At 45.0% G+C, this 23,492-nt stretch overlaps 1 protein-coding gene across 1 annotated transcript in view; it reads right to left on the bottom strand.

Annotated features, from left to right (window-relative positions):
• The window catches only part of ece2a (endothelin converting enzyme 2a), a 74,102-nt gene that overhangs the window by 30,612 nt on the left and 19,998 nt on the right, over positions 1 to 23,492 (bottom strand). The window contains exon 3 of the mRNA XM_030402022.1: positions 6,111 to 6,394. Coding sequence (XP_030257882.1) covers positions 6,111 to 6,394 — 284 coding nt within the window. The remainder of the gene's footprint in view (positions 1 to 6,110; positions 6,395 to 23,492) is intronic.

Raw genomic sequence — 23,492 nt, 5'->3', positions numbered from 1 at the left:
TCAATAGGACGTCTTCAGCTGTGGTGATTTCTCTTGTGTTACTTTGGCAAATCCTGGTATCCTCACAACACTTTTTGCCATTTATCTCACAGAGATAGATAACTTCACGCTATCAATCAAGAACACTGCTTCGTTACAGTACCCGACCACTAACAGTACTATATAGGCTAAAATCACCGACCCGTGCTCCTGCCCTGCCAGTCTGCACTGACATTAGAGGCGCGGTACTTGTGGTGGTTGTTAAATTTGGGGCGTCAGCTGCCATACATAGGTAAGGTGAAGTGGTAGGGGTCTTTCTGTCACAATTTTTGTCACAAGTTTTAACTTTCGCTCATACTCTCAAAGATATCCCTAACTCTGATGTCCATCACGTTGAAACCCTCTGTGAATCAGCCTAGAAATCAAACAAAAAACTCCTTCCTTGTCAACAAGTTCACTTTGAATCCTTAAGAACCTTCTTTTGGAAAACCCTAATAAAATTTCAGTGTCATTGGAAGTGTCACTCGTGCGTATTTGCTTATTTTGTGGCCCAAACGCTACCTGCCTTCACCGTGATGGCTGAGGTATTAAAATGGCTTTCAAAATATCAGTGACAATGCAATGTTTCATACATAAAGTGTGGAACTAAATAAAACACGATGATATAACACACGTACGCTAAATTGTGAATTTGGCTGAGACTCAAAACCCCTCTGTGGTAAAAAAAAGTGTCAGAATTTAAGCTGAAACCTACAAATTGCTCTTCATTTTCCAGCAGGGTGAGACAGCACGGGGAGAGTGTGAAAGGCGAGAGACGGGAGAGAGACAATAAAGTGGATTGGTGTAATCCAGTTTATCCTGGTGGCACAAAAGGTTCAAACAGCAATGAAAACATGCCAACATCAATACACACACACAGACACACACACACACACACAGACACCGAGCGTTCAGCGTAATTTGAGCTCTAAAAGAATACATTTCACAAACTCAAAGGAAATGAGAGTAAAGCTTCTGGGGTGTGTGCGTGACTGCTACGCCATCTACATGTGTGTAATGAGATGAATGTTCCCCCGGGGCCGTCTTCCCGGCAGGCGTCCAAGCTTCCCGGTAATGGAGCAAGGGGAGAACTCTCCACAGCAGGAGCCAGGGACAACCAATCAATGCCAATGAATGTCTCAGGGTGATGTCATGACGCGGGCCGCTCCACCGTGACGGGTTGGCGGGTTCACAGTCATATGTTTTCCGATACATTAGCCCTGCAGAGGTGGGGATTCACCCTCAGCTCCAGTCCCTCTTCGACTTATAACATTTCTGCATTAAAATGTCTAAAAATGAGTCGACCTTTGTCATATTCTGTTGAGTTGTGTACTTGCATTACCCCAACCATGAGTGAGGAAGAAAGTCAGCTGACGTCACTAAATGTAACATGAATTAAACATAAATACACCTCAACTGTGAGCATCTCAGCCTCAGTCACGTCAGTAGATCTTCATAAACGATGTTGGCTGTTTACCAATGAAGACAACAACCCACCATGATCCCGTGCAACTCACATATTCTGTTTGTTTTGACTGAGAGACTCATGGCGGCAGGACTAGAAAGTGAAAAGAGCTGAGAGAAGAGAACTGAAAGGACGGTACACCTTTTCTGTGACATGATGCAAGTAATGCTCCGGCGTCCTTGTCAGACCGCTGTTAGAGCCTTGAAGCTCTTGTTCCATTGTCACACTGTGAGAGACGGGGCAGGATAAAGTCATTGTTGGACACGTCATTAACTCGTCATCTATCAACACCGCCCTGCATGAAGTTTTCAAAATGTCGCACAAGAACAGGGCTGCGCAATGACGAGTCCATTAATCAATTTGTCGATGGAAGGGACATGAACTGATTAGTATTTTGATAAATGATTAATCGCTTCAGTCGCTTTTTTCAAGCAAAATTCATCAAACAGTTGCTGAAATGTAAAGATTTGCTGCTTTTCTTTGTCATTTATGATAACAAACGAAGTGTCTTTGGGTTTTAGACTGCTGGTTGAATAAAAGAACAATTTCAAGGCATCACTTTGGGCTCTCGTCATTAGCAGGGTTATGGTTAACTAATGGAAAATCAAAATATTTGTTAGCTGCAGCCCAACTTGTCTTTTTTTCAAGCTGAGCATTATCTATCTTTCTAAGTCATGTTCTGATTGGTTGGTAAGTGAATGACAGTAACAGTTACATTGTGGTATCATCATAAATATCGTTCTAACTATTTACATAAAATGTTTAAGCAGAATAGCCAAGTCTAGTAGATGCAAGGTAGGCTATTCCTAGCATTAGCTAACCCTTTTAGCACTTTGACAGTCTGAGTGCTATCCATGGTTCTGACCGCTTTCTATGTGACCTCTACTTTCCCAATATTATAGTCCACATGATGAATTGTAAAGTCCAGCCTTTAGCTCAACCCTCCGATCATCCACGTAACAGCCTCCATAACACGCACAAAAAGCTGCTTTTAGTTTCAGACATGAAATTAACATTTCTGGGAAAAGTTTGGGTGACACAAAACAGACAATTCTCTTTTTAATAAAGTTTTAAATTGTCTGTATTAAAGCATCTGTTGCACATAACAATGACTTTGCTTCTCTCACTAATGCACTGAAACTATGCACTCATACCAAACTTGTAAACTTGGCTAAAATTTCAGACCTTGCATTATCAACAATCTCCACTTCAGCGCCCTTGAGAATGGGAAAAAAAAGCTATTCTTCAGCTGACACTGCACTTTGCATCAAAGAAGCATCGCGTCCAACCGAATATTTAATATTTACGTCTTTAAAACAGGGGCTGAAAAACACTAAAGACCAGCTCGTCCCTCTCTAAACGAGCCCAAGGACGAGTCTTTACCTCTTTAAACAGGACTAAAGGTTAGCAATTAAAAGTGTTAGTCTGAGATGATATCCAACGAAGGAGTCTCCATAGCAACAGTAAGAGTGATTCACAGAGCATGTCAGGCTGTGAAATAAATTTCACACCTCAGCGCACAACGGCCTCGACTGTGAGATTTACTGTGTGTGTGTTTGTGTGTGTGCGTGTGTGTAGCAGCAAAAATAAAGCTGTATTTGTTGCTACACCTATCGTACCATGATACAGTGTGTGTGTCCTGATTTCTGCTGCATTTGATCTGTTTGTTCTCTGCAGGGTTTTTTTGTTTTTTTTTTTGTTTTGCCGTAGTGCCTCGTTATCTGATTCTGATTCTGACATGCCGAAACAAGCATTTCTTTTGCATCGGTTTGCTAATTGTCCCCGGAATATTTCTTTTCGTTTTGTCTTTTTTTTTTTTTTTTTTACCTCGACGTGTTCGCCTTTTGTTAGGAAACACTCTCAAAGCAGATTTTAGATTAAAGAGCGCTCCCTCCCCTCTTTCTCGCTCTCTCCTTTGCTACCTTCCTCCCGTCGGTCTCACACTGGCGCACTGCTCATTAGCTTCCTGTCAGTCTTGGTTTCTGTCTCCAGCTCCTTTTATTTTCCTCCCCTTCTTATTACCCTTTCCCCCTCTTCTCCCTCTCCTCTTTCTCCCTCCTTAGTCGAGTCCAATAGAAGATTTTTCAGGGATCTCCTCCCTTTTCACCACATCTCTTGCTTCTTCAGGGCTCTTTCTTTCTTTCCTTCTCGCCTTTTCTCATCTCCCTCTGTCTGTCCCTTTTTGTGAGAATGTTTTTTTTTTGTGAGAAATTAAAGAAGGCTATGAACCCACCACCCACATACACACACACAAAGTGGAATCGTGACTGCTGTGCCCAAACAAGCCACAGTGAGAGAGCAGAAATACACCAGCGCAGAGGACTGTTGACTTCTCTGATTACACACAAACACACACACACACACACACACACACACACACATTGGTATTTGCACACATAAAGATGCACACTGCAAAGACAGCACGAACACAATCGCACACTCCCGTTTCTCCACGCAGCCCCGAGCGGAGAGCAGGTGAGAAAAAAACCAAAGTGGAAATAAGGGGGGAAAAAAACAGAGCGGGAGGCAGAAGTGAGAAGAAGAGCTGGTGCGAAGGGAAGCAGGTGACGACGAGTGCGAAACATCTCGACTCTCAGTCAGGGCCGCTTTGTGAGTTCAGCCTCACTTCTTCTGGTGGAATTCAAATCCTCCCATCTGTCACCCAAACACACTCGCTGATCCTTCCTTTAATACTTCCTTCTGCTGGAAGAAAACACCCAGGACACTGCCTGCTTTTCAGATGCACGAGTGTGTGTGTGTGTTTGCTGGTACTGTCAGACGCTGTCCTTTAAAACTTGGCCGATACACAGCGCAGTATATGCCGTTGTTTACTTGTTGAGTAAACTTGTCCTTGGTTAAGCTGGTGGCATTAGAGTCCGAGTTGATTTGAGGAGAACAGAAAGATCCTTTAAATACTTGAGTCTGACAACATTTGCAGGCATCATCTTCTCTCGGGGATGAACAAAGCAGGACATGCATGCAATACATCCTGCAATCCTGTCTCTGTTGTGTAGGGCTGGGTTGGATACTACAGGGGTACAGACGGAATCACAGTGGCACAACTACAGAGTACCAATTCACATTAAATCAATCACCACAAAATGTCAGTACCAGAGAGCATCCTGAGAGTGACATAACAGAGTAATAAGTCACAGTGAGTCAGAGCAACACTCACTGAAATGACCAGAACCAGAACATTTGTTTCACCAGAACATCCAACCTGGTCAAACATCAAATATCCAGAACCCAGACTGCACCATCTTTGACCGTCTACAAGCCTTCAGCAGCTGCAGCTGACGTAGGTACGCCTGCAGCCAGCGCTGCGCCCATGAATGACGAGGCGTCGACATCTTCATCGATATCGTTACGCAATTAATTAGCTCGTTGGAGAAGATGTGGGCTTTTTTCCACATTTTTACGAGCGTTAGCCACCAGCTCAGTCACTGGCTGCGTCCAAAATGTCGTACAACTTGGTGCTTAGTACACTAAAACAGTATGTGAGGTTTTTTAGCGCGCCCGAAACCTAAGTATGAAACCAATGGGATGTATTACAGTATGCTATGCTGCAGTGGCAACAACAACATTAACAGTATTTATCCAGATTTGTTTTGCATTTCTTGAGAGACTGACCCAACTAAACATGAGGGCAGACAAACATATTTAAAGCATTTCTATCATCATTAAAAGTTTACAATTACTCTGTTTATTTCTGCCAAACAACCACCAGCTGTGTGAAACCAGCAGCTGGATTATGAATTTGGGCTGCTGACGTGCTCTTCCTTGTTGTTGTCAAAATTGTAGTAATTCTTTTTCAATTTTGTTTATTGGCAGTTTTTTCCGGACTAATTCAACAACACTAAATGAGTCCGAGTCACCAGCACCAACACTGGGCTTGCAGCCTACTACACTGTTGAATATTCAGCTGAACAGCTTTATAATATTTTCATTTATGTACGATTTAAAACATTTCCATCAGCATTGGTTGCACTTAGTCCCCTCTCCCTGCTTCCATTAAAATGATTCACACAATGTGACCTTTTCCACTGTTACTGTTACTGTAATTATATATTCAGCCTGTGTTTTGAGGCTAAACTGAACCTGCAATTACAAACTAAACTTTGCATTCTCACTCGTTCAGCCGCGCTACGAATGCGGCGGCGAGCACATCATGAGTAATTTTTCCCCCATTCAAAGCTCGGCATTCACCTACTTCAGTTGATAGCGGTTTTCTCTTGTCTTAGTGTGTCAAGGTCAAGCATGGCTAATGGCCAAAACATTGTCATTGTCACATTGACACAGTGGTGGTTAGCGGCGCAGCCAGCAGCTGAAGGGCACTCAACGTCACGCAAGTCAACTGATGGACTGTGGAGATGGAGTGGGAAAGTAAAGTGCCACTATTACCGATTTCCACTGTCAGAGAGAAATCATTTAGGGATCAACGCTGAGTGCGGCGGAGCATTCAAATCATCATACAGTAGGCGTGTAAAGACTCTTATGGCTGCTGCTGAGGACGGATCAGAAAAAACCAGACCGATCTACAGCTTATAGTATGTTTATCACGGTCATGTCATTTAAATAAAACATTAGATCTCAATTCAATGAATATTTAAACACATTTTAATGATACCTCTGTGAGCGCCTTGTGAATGAAACAGCTGGTTTTAGGAGACAACCTCCATGGATCCTTCTCGTCCACCATGAGGGCGTCAAGCGTGGCCTTCTCTAGAACGACATCGAAGGACGCATCGGGGAAGGAGAGCTGGCGGACGTCCATCTCGTGCCAGGTCATACCGGGACAGTCGCTGTGCCTGGCACTCATAGTACTGATGCACACTGAGGAGTAGTCTATGTTGGTAATGGAGCGGTAGCCGGCGACGTACATGTCGCCACTCAAACTGCTGTTTCCACAACCTGAGAGAGGAGAATGGAGAGAGGAGGAAAACTGAGACGTGTTGGGAGATGAAAACGAATCTCTTGCGGGCAACCTGTTTGAAATAAAAACTGTTATAGCTGGAACATACATTCTTTTTGCAGTAGAAAACTTATTTTGTCTTCCACCTGATTCCCTGTTGGTTGATTGGTTGGTTTGTCAGCAGGATTACACAAAAACTACCAAACATATTTTTATGAAGCTCGGCTGGAGGACGGGTCTCGGCCCAGACAGAACTTATTTGGCGCGGATTCACATAAAAGTACGTATCCAGGATCCTTTTTCTCACTTATCGCTGTGAGATAGGATGTTTTACGTCATTTCCATTAATCAAAAACAAATCATGTGCATTCAGGTGGTTGATATCTACAGGTGAGTACAAATAAGGGGACTTGTGGGCCTTGGCAGAGGTATGCGCTCTACTCAGTGCCTTTCTAGTTGATATTGTTTTTATTTATCTCTTCCCTCGTTTTGCTTTATCCAGTTAAGCGCTTTGCAACTTCATGCTACATGAATAAAAATGATTGTCATCATCATTATCATGTCAACAAAGACTGCAGCTGTCACTGCTGCGACCTCTCCTCTGACTGATGAGCAGGCAGAGATGGAGAACTCCCACGGCAGAGCGCCGTGTGCGGCCCGTATCAAAGCGCGTTCAGAAGGAGAAGACCTCGCGCTGAACAAACGCCGTCACAAGCGACAAGGTTTCAACTTGTAGCTCGTCAGCGGGTGACGGATGGATGAAAGCCAACGAGGGAGATAAAAGAGGACAGAAGAAAAAAAAAAAAGTGAAGATAGACTCTCATGTGGCAACACGAGATGAAAATAATCCACTGAATGCAGCATCTCACCTTTAGGATCAGATGACTCACGGATCGTGTGCACGCAGGAGGAGGAGGAGGAGTGGGTGGCGAAGACAGGCAGAAGAAAAAAAGGGGAAGGCAGGAGGAGGAGGACATGGGGGAGTCGTATACACTACCCTGATGCAGATATTGTTTCACTTAAAGTTTGTGTGTGCTTGCCTGGGGAGCGGTCCTGTTATCTTCTACTTAATGAAGCCTGCGAGTGTGCATGTATATCTGTGTTTAAGGGATGCTTGGGGAGGGAGGGGATGGAGGGAGCGCGATAGGTGGGGCTGTGACTTCCGGCAGCGCGTTGGCAGCGACACCTCGGCTGCAAACGTGTGGCTGGCGCTTGTTATCACCTTATTGCTTTGACTAATTACCAGCCTCCAAAAGCTCCGTGCGTGTGTGCGTGTGTGCGAGCGATTCGGTTAGCGGCCTCGCGCACCAAACAACACATTCGTAACCGATTTAAGTGCGGCTGCGCGGAAAAACCTTATGTTATGTCACTCACAGCAAGCATTCATTTACACGAATAGACATACATGAAACAACGAGAGGTGGCAGATGTGATAGCAACTATGAAAACAGATTCGGGGTGACAAGGAGAGAAGAAACACCAGCCGCAGATATATTAAAAGCACACAGGGCCCTGTGCCAAAACCCACTCCAGCAGTGGTGCAGTGCGTTAGCTGCTCATGCACGCAAAATGTTGTTGTTGTGCGTGCGTGTTGCGGACATCAGAGGGCCTGGAGCCGTGCCGTCCCCCCCCCCCCCCCGATGGCTCTCCCCGTGACGTTGGCTTCAAAAACAAGGGAGGAAATATGTCAGCGCCGCTCGTCACACTCGCATAGTTGAGCGCTTTCTTTATGGATGGCTGGAATATGAGAGAATACGTCGGGGTTGAATTACGCGGGCTCAACAGGTTATTTTAGATAACTTTAATCTTGCTTCACGTGTGCCAGAAGCAAGCAGCAGCCTTCGGAAAAAACATTTTGTAACGGAGGGAGGAGGCGACCTGACAAACAAGACGTGAGTTACGGGCACGCCGGAGATCTCTTTCCGTCTCAAAATGGGTCGTAAAAAAAAAATCGCGGCATCATCCTTTAAGGAAACAACGTTAATGATTTTACATCCACTGGTCAGTTTATGGCGTGAAAGTTGCGTCCGTGGCCTTGTTTCATGCCCAGATTTGGTGCTCTCCAGAGTGGGTTAACTCGCCTGATGCACTCCCCTCTCGAATCCCCGAGCATGCCGGACATTGTTTCCAAAGGGTTCCCCCCGCTGACACAGCCGCGCGCGTGTGTGTGCGCGCGTTTTCTTTTTCCATGCACTCGGCTCCGAGGAAGGGGTGTCACATGACAGCTCATTCCTAGGGGTTGTCACGACAATTATAGTTGCCAGGCTGTCACCAAGGACACTACTCTCGTTTTGGGGTCTGTGACATCAGCTGGTGGCCCCCGCAACCTCTGACCTTTATACACACACTGACACACATATACACACCCTCAACCATCATACCTGCGCGCACACTAGAGTTGCAGTGATATGGTGATTTTGTTCGACCAAAACAACCCTGTGTGTTTCTTTCCTTTAGGGCTGCCAAGAAGGGATCAGATAGTGTGCATTTATTCGTGTGCGGGGAGATCCTGGAGTGTTTGGCATCACGTGTTTAACTGATAAGGGTTTATTCAGGATACCAGTCCAGGCCAGTCTGGAGCCTGGAGTCTTGTTTTTTCCCCTCCAGTTGGAAGCCAGGAAGCTAAAAACCTCCTGATAGCCAGAGAGCGCATCCTAACTGGATTATCCGGAGCGGAGGGAGAGGGAGACTAAAGTTAGAGGTGTCATATCACCTCATTCTGCTGGCTGTGTGAGAGTGCATGTGTGTCTGTGTGTCTGTGTGTCTGTGTGTGTGTAATGGAAAATCTGAGTCCAGGTCTTAAAAAGCATCATACCACTCATAACAAATCGGCAAAAACAAACTGCGCTGGACATCCGTCATCCCTCTTGCGACATGTGTAAACTGTTTGTTAGTTCAGGCCCGTCGTGTTTGTCTCTCCGCTTCCATTTATACAGGAAATTCTGCACAAACAAAGATTGAAAAATAGACGAAGAAGTAAACCGGCTGTTAGCGCCAAACATGGAGGTGTTTTCCTCTCGGCACACTCAGAGATGCACGTCGCAACAATGGCCTCCGGTCGCGCGGCCTGACCTTACAAACCCTTTGATATTCAGGAAAAGAAAAAAAAAAAAAGCTTAACATGTGACTCTCACAGCTGCGGAGACGCACCATGGGGAAGGAAACCTCTGGGGTAATCCAGTGGAATAACGCAGCATTCCTCTGCTGCTCGCTCACGCTTGGTTTAGCAGGAGAAACGAAATTACAACTGAGGGTTTCAAGCTTTTCATATTTCAATCAATAAAGTCTTGGGTCGTAAAAATAAAAGTGAGGAACTCCTATGAATCAAATCTGCGTTTTAAAAAAAGTGTAACCGACACCTGCTGATGTCTCTGTGGTTTTTTTTTTTTCCACAAGGAACACCCCATTCAACACCGCAGTTAATCATCGAGCCGGCTGTCCGCACGGGTGATCGCCTCATTTATAGCACAAGCCTATAGGGTAGTGTTACAGGAGAGAGCTGCATTAGTCAGTGTAAACTCAGCACTGCACTTTCGTGATTACATAAAAAGTTTGCAAAAGTTTGTTTTCACTCCTAGAAAGCGCTCCTCCATCATAAAATCTGCATTTACGTAAAATAATTTGCTCAAAAATGTGATGGAAACTACACAATCGCATCCTTATTTGGAGCCCGCCCTCAAATCAACAAGATTCCCCCTGAGTCTTACTCAACATGAACGGTTGCAGATTTGACCTTTGAGCTATCAGATGACCTCCCCTCCGCATAATCCGTCCATCTATGGTCAGGAGGGGTGGTGGGGTGGGGAACCCCTGCGAGTGAGCCAGCGGTGTGAGATATCAAAGCTGCTATGCTGAGGTGAGACGGGCGCAGCAGTGGAAACTCCATGATGTCAGAGGCACGCTGGGTATTCATTCGCATCCCGGCTCGGTTTGGACGCATTAAGGATGGAAGAGCGGGGCCAGCGCTGATGAAAGGTGATGTTCACATGTGCTCTGGCAACAACACTCGGCCCCCACCCACCGCCAAAACCACCACCACCGCCGCCGCCACCCGCGGGCTCTGGGCTAGCCCCGAGGTAAACTGATGCCCCGATGACGCCTCACAGAGTTCAGCTGCAACGACTGTAAATGTCAACATATGAAAAGTGCTCAAACGGAGGTGTTTGTTTTTGAGTGTGAACGTGTGTGTGCACATTCATCACGTGGCTGTGTGTAGGTGTTTGTTCAGTGCCCGCTGAATGTGTGGATGAGGTGTGATTCTGTCAAAACAGAGGATCAGACATCTACAGTGAGAATACGTATATTTCCACGCTTTATATAAAAGAGTTTTCTGTTGTGCACGCAGACAAGGAGCTCGTGTTGGTGAAGATTTGTGCACAACGCCTGATTAATCTCGACTGCGACTGGTCGTGTCGGGTTATCGGAAACACGTGTCTGTGTTTGCGTGTGCACACCGTGACAATGATGGCAGGAGACGGCGTCACACTGGGCCTTGTTTTAACCAATTATCTCTTAATCTTCCCTCTAAGTTAGAGTCCACTGTTATGTGATTAATTAAGCACTGCGGTTTATGTGACAAGCATTTGTTGACATTTACACACAATTACAGACACATACAGATGCACAACGACGGGCCTCTAATTTACTTGACCTATGTAGACTCGATTACAATGATTAATTGATTAATTGCCAACTATAATATTAATCATTAACTTCAATGATCGCTTAATTGTTTTTTATTCTTCTGATAAAAAAAAAAATCTACATTCTCTGATTCCAGATACTTCCATGTGATTATTTTCCGATTTCTTTGCACTTCTAAAACAGGAACATGAGTACAGTGTTTCCCACACATAGACTTCAACACGTAACATTGTTATGACGTCATGAGATTTGTTTGTAGTCAGAACCTACTTGAAGTTTGTATTTACGACAGAGGTTGTGCACTCAGAAACTTTGGGGGGCACCAAATTGCACAAAATGTCAATTTCTACATAATGTTGCTTTAATGCAGGCCTACATCGACAATTCGAATAGGCTTTGGGAAGCACCGATTGACATTTTTCACTGTTTTCTGACATTTTAGATCAAGAAAATAATCCACAGATGAATTAACAACAGTAGTTATTAGTTGCAGCCCTGATGTACTCTTAAAGACATTACATGAAACATTTCTACATAACATTTGTTGTGTTTGTGTCTTTATTGTTGGGTAATGAACTTAGATTATCCTAAATGTTTCCGACATGTTCAAACTACAGCCCAACTGATGCTTGAAATTTGGGGACGATGGTGATATAAGGAAGTAAAAGATTTGGCTGATATACACCCTTTTATTTTTTAGACTGATCCCCCAAAGGGCAGAATAACAATAAACTTTGTTGTCTAAGATGACATCAGAGCACCAAAAATTACAGAAGTAACTTGGAATTTAATGATTATAAGTCATCCAAAGCAGGTTTTTGCTTTTTATAATCTATAAAAAGAGTTTTCAGATTGGCACATACCAGACAGCGCATATGCCAATACTCATTTATCTGTGAGAGGCCTATATCAATATACATTGATCGGGCTCTAGTTCAAAGTCAGATCAGCCATACTTTATTGAATGTAACAGTGCATTTCATTTGGTTGCTTGTCACAAGAACTTTCAGGAGAGAGTCGGACAAAAGTGACCAAACATAACATGAATAAATCTTTTAAACTCATCCATGAACATTTCTGTAGATAAACAGATTATCTGCTGCAGTGGTGGCTGTTTAACAAAGAGGACAACAACTCCCAGAATCCCAATTTACTTACTTTACTTTAAATCTTTTGTTTTGTTTTGACTGAGAGACCCAACGTGGCAGAAAAATCCCATACTGTGTGTTTAATTTGGGGTGAATTTTCAATCACAGCGCAGTCGACCACACGCAAGCATATGAAGAAAGTTCTGGAGATGACTTTCCGACAGTCTCACCTTGAAGATATTCGCGTCGTTGCGCTCCTTCTGTGTTCCGCCAGCAGTGACAGAAGGGTGGGAAAAAAGAGCTTGAGAAGTGTACTCGTTTGCTCGAAGCTGAGTTTCTGATTAAAATGCACAATTTTCAGAAGATTTGCTGACTAAAAGCAAAACAGCCTCGCAGCGTGTTTAGGCCTCACACTGAGGCCGGAGGAGTGAGAGCGGAGCAGATACGGGGGAGAAGTGAAGGGAGGTAAGAGGTGGAGGGAACGTGAGGGAGTTAAGACACCGGAGGAGAGAGGGGACACAGGGAGTAATAAAAATTAAAGAACAGTGGGAGTGAAAGAGAAGTCACGCGAAGGGGGAAGAGGACAGAAAAGAGAACGAAGGGGTTGACGAACTACAATGTTAAAGCATGACAAGGGAGAAAAATGGGGAGCAGATGAGGAAGTAAAAGAGGGAGAGGAGGGAGAGAGATGACCGCCGAGCCTCGTCGTTCACCCGAAGTACACAGAATAAATCCTCCTTCCTCATCCCACTGTCTTAAAATCACATACATCACCAGCCTGCATCCATTTACAGTGACAAAGCAATATCAAATACAAGAACGGCTGCATGTTTCAGTGAGTTTCTGTGTGCACGAGCTGATCCGAACACGGCCTCATCTCTGCATCTTCACCAGATTGAGATATTTCCTTTATTTCCGTGTGTTTTTTTTCCCGAGCAGTTTCAGATGCTCCACAGAAGTTGCATCAGCGGCGGGGGCCAGATGAATTTTTTTTTTTTTCTTTGAAAAGACTCGGCTCTTCCGGCGAGTTACTCCTCGCGAGTTCTCCTCTTCCCTCCACTCACAAAAAAGCAACCTCAGTTACGTAACCGGGTATACGAGATAATTAGTGGCTGAATAATTAACGTGTGCCCGTGACAGTGTGACTGTTTGATGGAGTGTGAGCCTGTGTGTATATGTGTGTGTGTGTGTGTGTGTCTGAGCGATGGAGGACTTTTGGAAGGACTCCATTGTATGAATCTGCCTCTCTGCTGTGGCACGGAGCCTAAAGCTTCTCTCAGATCCAAAACACCAACAGGCACCGGGATCGGGCGGCTTAGTAAATGGCAAACGAGAGCAGAGAAAGCCATCTTTTCTCTCCTTTTAGCCAGAACTAACAGTTATTGAAAGCCGCCCACATCCCCTTTTTATATTACTATTTCTGCCTTGTTAACTTCCCCGCCAGAATTCGTACTATACCGCGGTCAACCATCTTTTTCGCGGCGCGTATAATTTTGTGAAAGCTGCGAGTTTGGAGTGCTTTTACACTTGGCTCTGCGTGTGAGAGAGAAACACTCAACGGTGGAAGCTGCAGCGCTTCTGCATTTTAAGTCCCACTCTGTCCTGAGCAGGGTCAAACAACAGCCCCCCCCCCCCAAAAAAAAACCAAAAAACAACCGTGCCACTGTGAACGTCTGCAGATCAAGAGCAATGGATGGAGCGCTCACATGAAGGGCGGGCAGCTGTCAGACAAAGTGGGCGAGAGCAGAGCAACAGGGGTGACTAAGTGTGGGAGTCAAAGAGCGAGACAGACAGACAGACAGACAGAGAAGGAGGGAGAGAGTGTGTGTGGTTGGTAGAGAGCCCGGACGACGCCATTTGATCTGCCCTTGCTGTGAAACTGAGGAGCTCTTGGGGGCACGCACAAGTCAGGTCGATGTAAAGGATGCTGCTGTGGCCTGTCGGACTCCAAGAAACAACAACAACAACAACGAATAATGGTAGAATGAAGTGAATATGGTGACAATTATCTTTCTGGGCAGCATGTTTGGGAGCTATTGTGTGTCCATCTCTGTCTCCCGCCCAGTTTCCATCCCACTGAAGCAGCTCCACAAAACTCTCATTAGATCATCAACACCCCACGCAGCGTATGCACAAGCATCATCACATCATGACACCCTCTGTCACAAATACAGACAGAGGACAGATTGAAATCTCTGGATCTCTATTTGAGTAATGAACATTGTTCCTTTAAAATCCCAAGGGCCCTATTTAAGGTAAATACGAGGTCATTTCCTTTGGCCCAGATCTGGCGCCACAACATGCCAGATGTACGGCCGATGTAAGTTGTAGCTCTGGTTGATTCCTCTATCCTTCATTTGGCCCAGACCCAGACATAAGGGCCAACATGCCCACGTAGAGTGAGTATACGTTATGGTCCTTTATCTGGCACACATCTTGATCATTTAACATGAAGCTTAGGTTAAGTCCTCCAGTCCCTATTTGGCTCAGACCATTCCCACAAGAGTCTCACACATGGCCCATTTAAGGCTAAGCTGTGGTTACTTCTGCTAGACCAATCTGACGCAGACCTGGATCAAAACTTACCAGATTTATTTTCAAATACTCAACTCAACATTTGTGGAGTTCCGTCCAAGTGCTCCGACTGCCAGCCACCTAACACTGTCTATCTCTGATCGCAGTTGCTCACAAACGTATGATAATTTCCCACATAAATAAACAAGTATTTCTTCAAATTGGCTTCAATAACTAGTGTGCCATCTTGCCTCTGCAGTGGAAATATCAATATCATCACAGCCTTTTGTCGTGTCACACTACGGCACCTACACGAGTCGCTGCGAACCACAGAAGTTCGTCCGAGGATGCGTGTTTGCACAGTTGTGTTAACAGCTGTGTCTGTCAGCGGCTTCCTCCTCTCCCTCCCCTTGATATTCATTATAGCCATGCTGAGTCAGACACGGAGGTACCAATATTTATCTTTCCATCGTGCTATTCTGGTAAGAAAGTATGTGCCTGTGTGCATGTGCATGTGCGACTGCACTGTTTGTTCTCTGTGACTGCCGGTGTTCAGTCTAATCTGTCAGTCAGTGCGCGGCGGAGCAGCAGAAGAGGAAGGTCATGATTCAGCAAGAAAACTGTGAACGCGCCAATGTGCGCGCAATCAAATTGAAATCAGAGACGGACTCACAAACTCTGTGTAGATAAAGTTAGATTGATTCCACTCAAATAACATCATTTACTTACGTAAGATACAAAGCTATAAGATCCAAGAAACGCAGAGACAACACTGTCGCTGTCAGCTACATCTGCATGCAACGAGGGTTCGGTGCAGGCTGCCTCACGCGGCACGGCAACAGTACAGATTAGGCAAAGTCAGGGAGATAAAGTGTGTGAAATAAGACTCGGAGGGTGCAGAGACAAGCCGACGGAGATTCCTCAGAGATTGCATGTCAATTAGCACAAGATGGATGTTGGGCTGATGTTGCGCTGCCGGGAAAAAACTTTACATTCCAGCCTCTCTTCTTCTTAATTTGAGCGTGGAAAGATTTAAATGAGGCCAAAAATGAGAAGAATCTCGGCGCCCCAGCGAGCGCAATGTTGACGGATAGTCTGACACACGCTGCGAACGGGGAACACAAATAAACACACTCGCGGAGACGCACAAACACACGCGCGCACTGTTGTGTGGAGGGAGAGAGCGAAGGTAACAGCAGTATAGGCATTTTCAATTAGCCACCTGCCAAGACCACGTCTGTGACAAAAATGAAACGGCCGAAGCAGCACAGGTATTCTTAAGTTTTAAAACACACACGCGCACACACACACACACACACACACACACTATGAGCACACAAAATCCCTCAACACACATGCACACAGAGGCCAAACTTGACTGGTTAATTTTCTGCCTGGTCGGCAGGCAGGCGAGTTTGTCAGTTCAAGGTGCCTGCGTCTATATGTAAATGGCTCCGTTGCCTGACCTTGGTGTGATTATGCAGTATGGATCAGGTTTAAACAGATGAGAGCCGGCCCCAGTGTGGGAGCTTTATGGCTGACCAAGCATATTGATCCCTGCAGGAGGAAATGGCATGTCTCTGCAGTGTCATTGTGTCACGGTCTGATCAGAAATCGAGGTCTAAATCAGGGGTGCTCATGGACATTTGGAGGCACGGTGACAGCGGCTCACTGGGGAGCCCGAAACACTGGGAAGCCTTTTTATCATTCAGTATAACAGTTTAGATGATCACACTATACAGGTTTGTTTACCTACTAAACTGGTGACTTTTTTTTTTTTTTTTGCTGCATGACGGTGCAGCATTTTCAGAAAGAAAGAGGAAAAAAAAGCCAAGGACATCAATTCAAGTCAGTGGTGCAAAGGGCATGTTCGTGCAGACATTACTAGGAAGAATATCTACACAACAGATTGTAATATAAGCTACTACCAGGAAGCAACATTTACACAACAGGTTTATGAGTCAGTGTACTATCAGTCCAAAAAAAAAAAAAATCCCACAGTGGCGCTTTACATCTGTTCCCGTTGTTCATCCTATCGGGCACATGCTGGCAAGAAGCTGTTCTCGTTGTCATGTTTGCCCATTATTTTCATTCTGGAGAATTCCCGTAAGTGTCGTCCCATCAGCCACTGTGATGCCTTCAATGATCAACCTCTGTATTTAACACAGTCCTGGAGTTGATGCTAATGTCCTTCCCAGCAAGTTGCTCATACATATTTCAGAACTGAACACATTGGGCATATTTTCCTTTAGCTCCTCCTTATCTTATTTAGGATTTAACTTAATAATAATGCAAATATTAAGGGCATCAAGTCAAGAAAAAGTCCCATCTCTATAAGTTTTTCTTTTTTTTTAACAACAATCAACCCTCTACCTTTTTAAATGTCAACATGATCCACAGATTACACAACAGACCATGTTTAGTCTAGTCTAACAAGTACAGGCACCCGCATGCTGAGAGCATCATAATCAGACAAAAGTCAAGAGTTTAATCTTGCAGTTTGGCCCGTCATGTAATAGACCCTTATCACAGCAGACATGTGGACTCGTCAGAGCAGGAGAAGCACCGGTGTGACCAGTAACGTTTACGATGGCAGTGAGTAAGCACGCCGAATACGAGAGCTGCTACGGAACCACTGCAGCTCACCTAAATGGAATGCAGTCATCATGTACGTTATAACTTCCACCTGTGCTCCTCCTGCTGAGACAAGTCTACATGTCTGCAGGGAAAAGGGTCCGTTGACTGTTGACTGAGGAGCAACGGCTGAGAAAAGTGACGGCCGCCGTCCAGGCAGCCTGAATTAATGGCAGTCCAATAATTCCTTTACCTTTTTAAAAGCTTGCCAACACAAAAACGCTGCAAACAATAAACAAGATTAGCTCTAATAAAACATATTAAATAAATAAGTTAACTTAATTAAAAGTCACAACTCTTGGGATTTCAAAATTGCACTCTTAAAAATCAATCAAACAATTGGTTGTTCAGTGGTGTTGTTGTGTAGTCAAAGCACGGCCAAAACAATGTTAATGACTTCGGCTCCACATCCCCATCTCTGCTTAAAGTCAGGGTTTTGGGTCGCAAATAGAAAGTGAGCGTTTGACTACAATCCAAACTTCGCATTCATGTATTCCCACACCCTGAAGGTAAGTAGTGTGCTGTATACCAAATACTAAACTTTGATAGAGGGGCCAGTGAGTTTCCTTCAACGAGCACATTAACAATTAGCTGTGAAAAAAACATTTTCCGTTTTAAATTTTGACTGCCAACTCCATTAAGCACCACCTCTCTCGTTTAATGCGGTGCGGCGGTGCATAAACTACGCCGTGAAACGACCTTTGATTGAAGGACTATTAACATCCGTGCCAGCTAGCTAAACCCGCCTCAGTATTAAAACGGTGCAGGTGTTGACACTTTATAATGCAACGTAAAAACACTTGTAAAGTTTCGTCATAATGATGGTCTGCGTACACCAGGTGGGACCAGCACTTCAGAATAAAACGGTAAATTAAAGTTGCATTAATCCTTTCAAAACTGGAGACTCTCCGGCCGTGCTTCCAACAGGTTGCTCGGAAATAGTTGCTGGTGTTTGTGCTGACATGATAGTGAAGCCTGGGGTCTGCTCTCTGGCCACCCGTGAGCCTCTGACAGAAGTGAAGTCACTAATGAAGAGTGAGTCAGCCTCTGTGACAGGCTGGTGGATGAAGATGGTGATAAATGCTGCATGCTTCATCTTCTCCTCTGGTCTGTTGCAACATGCAATACGCCGATGGCTCAGCGCTACTCTCCGCCGCTCTCTGACAGACACACTTTGATTCATCCAGTCTTCCAGCTGCTTGTCTGATAACGTCACAAGGAAACTGTTATTAATCTCTGCTTCGTTTATGTCTTGATTTCATTCAAGGTGTCTGCGTCTACCCTTGCGTACTGGAGGATGGGTGAAGGAAGGCTGCCCTGCGAGCATCTGCCACCCTGGAGACTGAGAGCTGGACCAGTCTGTACTGTGCAACGCGAGATACACACACCGTAACACACACGATAGTCTGTTCCCACTGAATCAGGACCACTTCCTGTTTGGCAGGAACTGGATGTTCTTCGCTTATGAGAAAAGCAAAGACAAGACGTGGAGGAGGCGAGAAGGAGGACATGAGAAGAAGTCAGACTGTGTATATGTGTGTGTGTGTGTGTGTGTGTGTGTGTGTGTGAGATGAGACTGAAGTTATCTCCCAGCAAACCCTACTTTAAACCCCATCCAAAACTGACCTTTTATTGGCACTTCCTGCAGCTGCAGAAGCCGGGCCAACACTGTGATGTCACTCACTCAGCCAAGAGGAAGTACTTATATGGTCACTGGAGCAGGAACCGCGAGAGGAGCTGTGCCTGTCACCGAACTAATATCTGGGTAGCTCGGAGGCTACCTGCAGTGTGAGGAGGTGCTGCTCAAACTCTCGACAGCTCCTCTCTCCAGGCTGCAGGGGACCGAGAGGGGGGGGGGGGGGGGGGGGGGTATGAATGACATTCAATTTGGTGGAAATGGGAGCGAGAAAGGATGTGAATGGCTGGGGCTGTGAATGGGGATATGAGTGGATGAATTTAGGGGGTGGGGTAGAGAGTGAAAGGGAAGAGATGCGGGGAGAAGAGCGGGGCTGAGATAGATGAGTGTGAAAAGGAGTAATTGGCAAGTGCGACGGTGAAGAGGGGAGAGGTGGAAGCTGGAAGTGCGCGGGTGGTATGACGTATTCAGAGTCTTTCTCTAACTCTCTCTTCTCCTCTTGCTTTCTCTATTAGGCATCTCTGCTGCAGCGTCGACTCCAACTGCATACTTGATGAGAGAGCCAGCACAGGTCCCAAGTCTCTACACACACATGCACAAACACAGGCACACATACATGCATGCACACACACACACACTCGCACACTCTGTTTGATAAGGCAGCGCCAGGCTAAGCGCCGAGTCTGGCACCGATCCTGAACCCGCTGCTACCACGGCCTGACTCTCTCTCGCTCTCACACACATATGTGCCAACACACACACAAACACACACACACACACACACACACAAACAACACAGACAGCAGGTCAGCAGAGGGTTTCCACTTTTCAGAACCGCTTTCCACCCGAGAAATATTTGTTTATTGTGTTTATGAAGGTGTTGTGAAGAAAAAGAAACACATTGTACTCTCTAAAACACAAAAACCCGGATTTCTGTATCATGCATGCGTGAACACGCAGGTAGCTTCTTACCTACCAAGCTAGCTTAATGATGCATCAACAGACATAAACAAACACATACATATTAAAAAGGGCACACTGCATCTATATAGCATGTAGCAGGCCTGGGGCATACAATATCATTTGTTCATGTTGTTATTTGTTGAATACATCTGCTGCTGTGTGTATGATTCAAGTAAAAGATGCTTCACGGCTACCTTTGCTTGACGATGTTTCGCTGCTCCTAACTTTCTATCTCACTTATTTTAAACGTCAATACCGCCGATCCCATATCACAGCTGTTACAAATAAATCAAAATATCTTACTTGTTTAGTTGTCTGAATACGGAAAACTTATATTAAATAGAAATACAACCCCAACTCACTGACACACTGATTCTCAGAGGACTTATATAATCACACAACCTCTGTATTTGATGAAATATGTACGAATATGGCGGATTTGCACATGTTTAACATCACAAGCTTCCTCCGCAATTATTACAAATAACTAAAGGTCACCAGGTAATTCTTGTCCGCTTCAAACAGCGTGACTGTGGAACATTTTGCACATGTTTAAGTATAAAATGCAGTGATCTCACTGGCCATGAAAAGTACACAGAAAGTTGCATCATGGTTTCTCATCTGAGAGGCAAACGTTTAGTCTCTCTCTGCCTCTCTCTGTTGTTAAACACAGAGAGGAGAGTACATCTCTCATCAGCTCTACTTTATAACAACCGGTCCTCTTCAAAACTGAGCATTGCAGTAGCCTCCTCCCCTCCTGTTCCAACCTGCCCTCAGCAAACGCTAATGCAAACACTACTCACACACACGTACTGGACTCGCAGGCTAGCGGATGAGCAGCTAAACATATAATTTTCCCTCTACGCAGACAGTCATGAATATGTGTGCACAGACTATGATTTTCCAAGGCTAAGAGGTGTCAGGCAAATCAATGACAATTAGATTCAAAGCTGAATAGTAAACTGAGCCAGCGTCAGTCATCAGACAGCGATGTCACACCGCCGCGTCCCCGTGAGGACGCTGACCCACAGAGAATCCTTTGACGACCTCATTTACCGCGCCGAGGTTGATCTATGAAAAAGCTCACACCTGCACAGGGATTGTGTCAGGTTAGGATTTAGTGTGCAGCGGGGTGAAATCGCAATGACAACAAGGGGGCTGTGTCCTCAAGAGGAGGGATGGATCCCTTTATGTGATGCAAAAGTCAATAAAGAAAATCAGAAAGTCATCTGAATACGTAGCGTAGCAAGACTTTTTTTCCAAAGTGAAAGTTAAGAGGGTACAGTGTGTGCACCTCTGTTCTCCTCCGAGCTAAGTGGTGTCACTGTCAAGTATAAACAACACTTTGCACATCATGTATAATTCATGCTTCATTAAGGGGTGACATTGGAGACCAGATCTTATGGTTAGCGGCAAAAAAAGAAAAAAAAAAAAACTGTTTTAATTTGTGATATGCAACTTCCACCTCAGAGTGGATACTGTCTCTGATAGGACTTATCCTTCAGTCTTACATTGATCTATAAGACCCGAGACTTGCTTGCCATTAATTCCTGTGTGATTCTAGTCACTTCACATCTATACAGGACTGTGGAACAGGAATAAAATCAAATAACACTTTTGACCTCATACACAAAAATGATAAATAATGTAATATTTGGTGGATGAGTGCTGGTGTTTAAACTCTAAAATGACAAAAAGCAGGAATATTCCCTGCTAATGTCACTCAGCTAGAACAGTCAAAATACATTGAGTAAGCTTAACTGTTAGCTCAGTTTGATTGTATCACTAATAAACAAGCAAATTTCTCATTAGCAACGACAAAGTATGCAGCTCTTTCACATTCAAACTGTTATTATAGGATGTCTACTAAAAAATGCTCCTCATACTGTCCACTGGTGCAGCACCTCTGTTCATCCTCCATCTGAATGTCTCTGTTTGAGTCCCCTTACTCCTAAAAGGCCCAGTCGGCTGTTACTGGTCAGCTCCCGCAGGTCTGAGCAGGCACCACCCACGGTGTTTCCTTTTAAGGCAGGAACACATCGGCCCAACCGTTGGACATCTGATGTGTTTGGGGAGACTCGGACGAGGTCGGGAACAAATCTGTTCGGTGCGTTCAGCTACGTCAGAAGCTTTCAGAGCCGCGCGGACGTTGTCTGCTCCGATTCAACATGCGAAGTCTGAGGAAGTTGGCTGTCGGCCGTCTGAGCCATTGGATTCTCTGATTCCGTCATTCCCTGTTTTCATGTTTTGGAGGACTGGAACAAGACTAGCTGTTATGTCCGTTCAGGACGAATTAATCTGTGTTCGTTTGGTAATGCCTCGCTGCATGTTTAGTATGCAGCTGTTTTTGTCTGAAATAGTTATGTTTAATTTTGATTGAAAGTAAAGAGAATTGCATGCATAAAGCTCTCGTCCAGCGTTGTTTTTACACACAACACTATCACCACCCACTTATTGCATCTTGCGCATGCACAGAATGTACACGCTGCTGTGGAGTTGTCAGCACGTCGAAGCGGTGTGTGCAATGCAACTTTTCTGCCGAACGGGTCAGACAAGAGGCAACAGAGTATTTGGATAAAGGCCGTTGGACGTTGGTTTCAGTCTGGGCGGTGTGTGGGTTAGGGCAGTGACTGTACAGTAGTGACATCACAACCTTGCGGAAGTCTCGACGGCACGTTTAAAGGCACATGTTCTGAAATCTATACAGCACCTAGACATACTTTGCTATAATACAAAGACAGGGAAAACTCGCTCAACTGGACAGCTGTGCTTCATATGTTGCCATTTAACCGATCACAAAATGAAACATCTTCGAGACACTGAACGAATCTAAGATGTGGGCCGCAGTGTGGGTTAGGAACGTATAGCCAACAGACTCGAAACTTCTAATAAATATCACTTAGAAGAAGATGTCTGGGGGAAAGATTGCTAAGTGCCATTAGCCATCATTCTTTTACTCATCATTTAAAAGGAGCAGCATCCACGTCCGACAGAGCTTCTTCCCCCCTCTTTTTTAAGTCTGTATAGTCATACAACTGGAGCACCAAATCATCTGGGAACATTCCCAAATTCTCCCTCCCCATCAATCTCATTCACTCCACCCCTCACCCACATTGAGCTATTGCTGGGAAATGCATTAGGAACAAGATTAAGACCTTTAAAAAAAAAAAAATGTTGGTCCAAATGGGAAAAGTTGAAGGCAGAGACTGAGAGAGGGTTCTCAGAAAAAAATGGGAGAGTATAATGCTTTGGCGAGGGTAAAGTCTGCTGCCAAAAAGTGGTTACATCACCGCAGGTCAGCAAGGCAAAGTGTAATCATGATAGAGATGAGATGATGAGGGGATGAGAGGGAGGGAGGAGCGGCCGGGCGGACCAGATGTCAGCTCCTGAGGAAGAAAATGAGCCGGACGGGCAGCAAAGGCTACATGCTTGCAAAAACACAGCTTATGAGAGGGTTAGGGGATAAATCTGAACAACTTGAGGAAGAAAATGAAAGTAAAAAGTAAAGTAAACGCAGCGCACATGCCCACAGAACCTGCACAAGCACACAAACAGCAGATCAGCTGAGGGCTAAAAAAATTAAATAAAACCCAGACTGTGTTGTGTCGAGCATCAAAT

The sequence above is a fragment of the Sparus aurata genome, chromosome 21 (assembly GCF_900880675.1).
Source record: "Sparus aurata chromosome 21, fSpaAur1.1, whole genome shotgun sequence".
In the NCBI taxonomy this organism is placed as follows: domain Eukaryota; kingdom Metazoa; phylum Chordata; class Actinopteri; order Spariformes; family Sparidae; genus Sparus; species Sparus aurata.
Note: the sequence above shows the minus strand (reverse complement) of the source record. Positions and strands in the feature narration are given on the sequence as shown.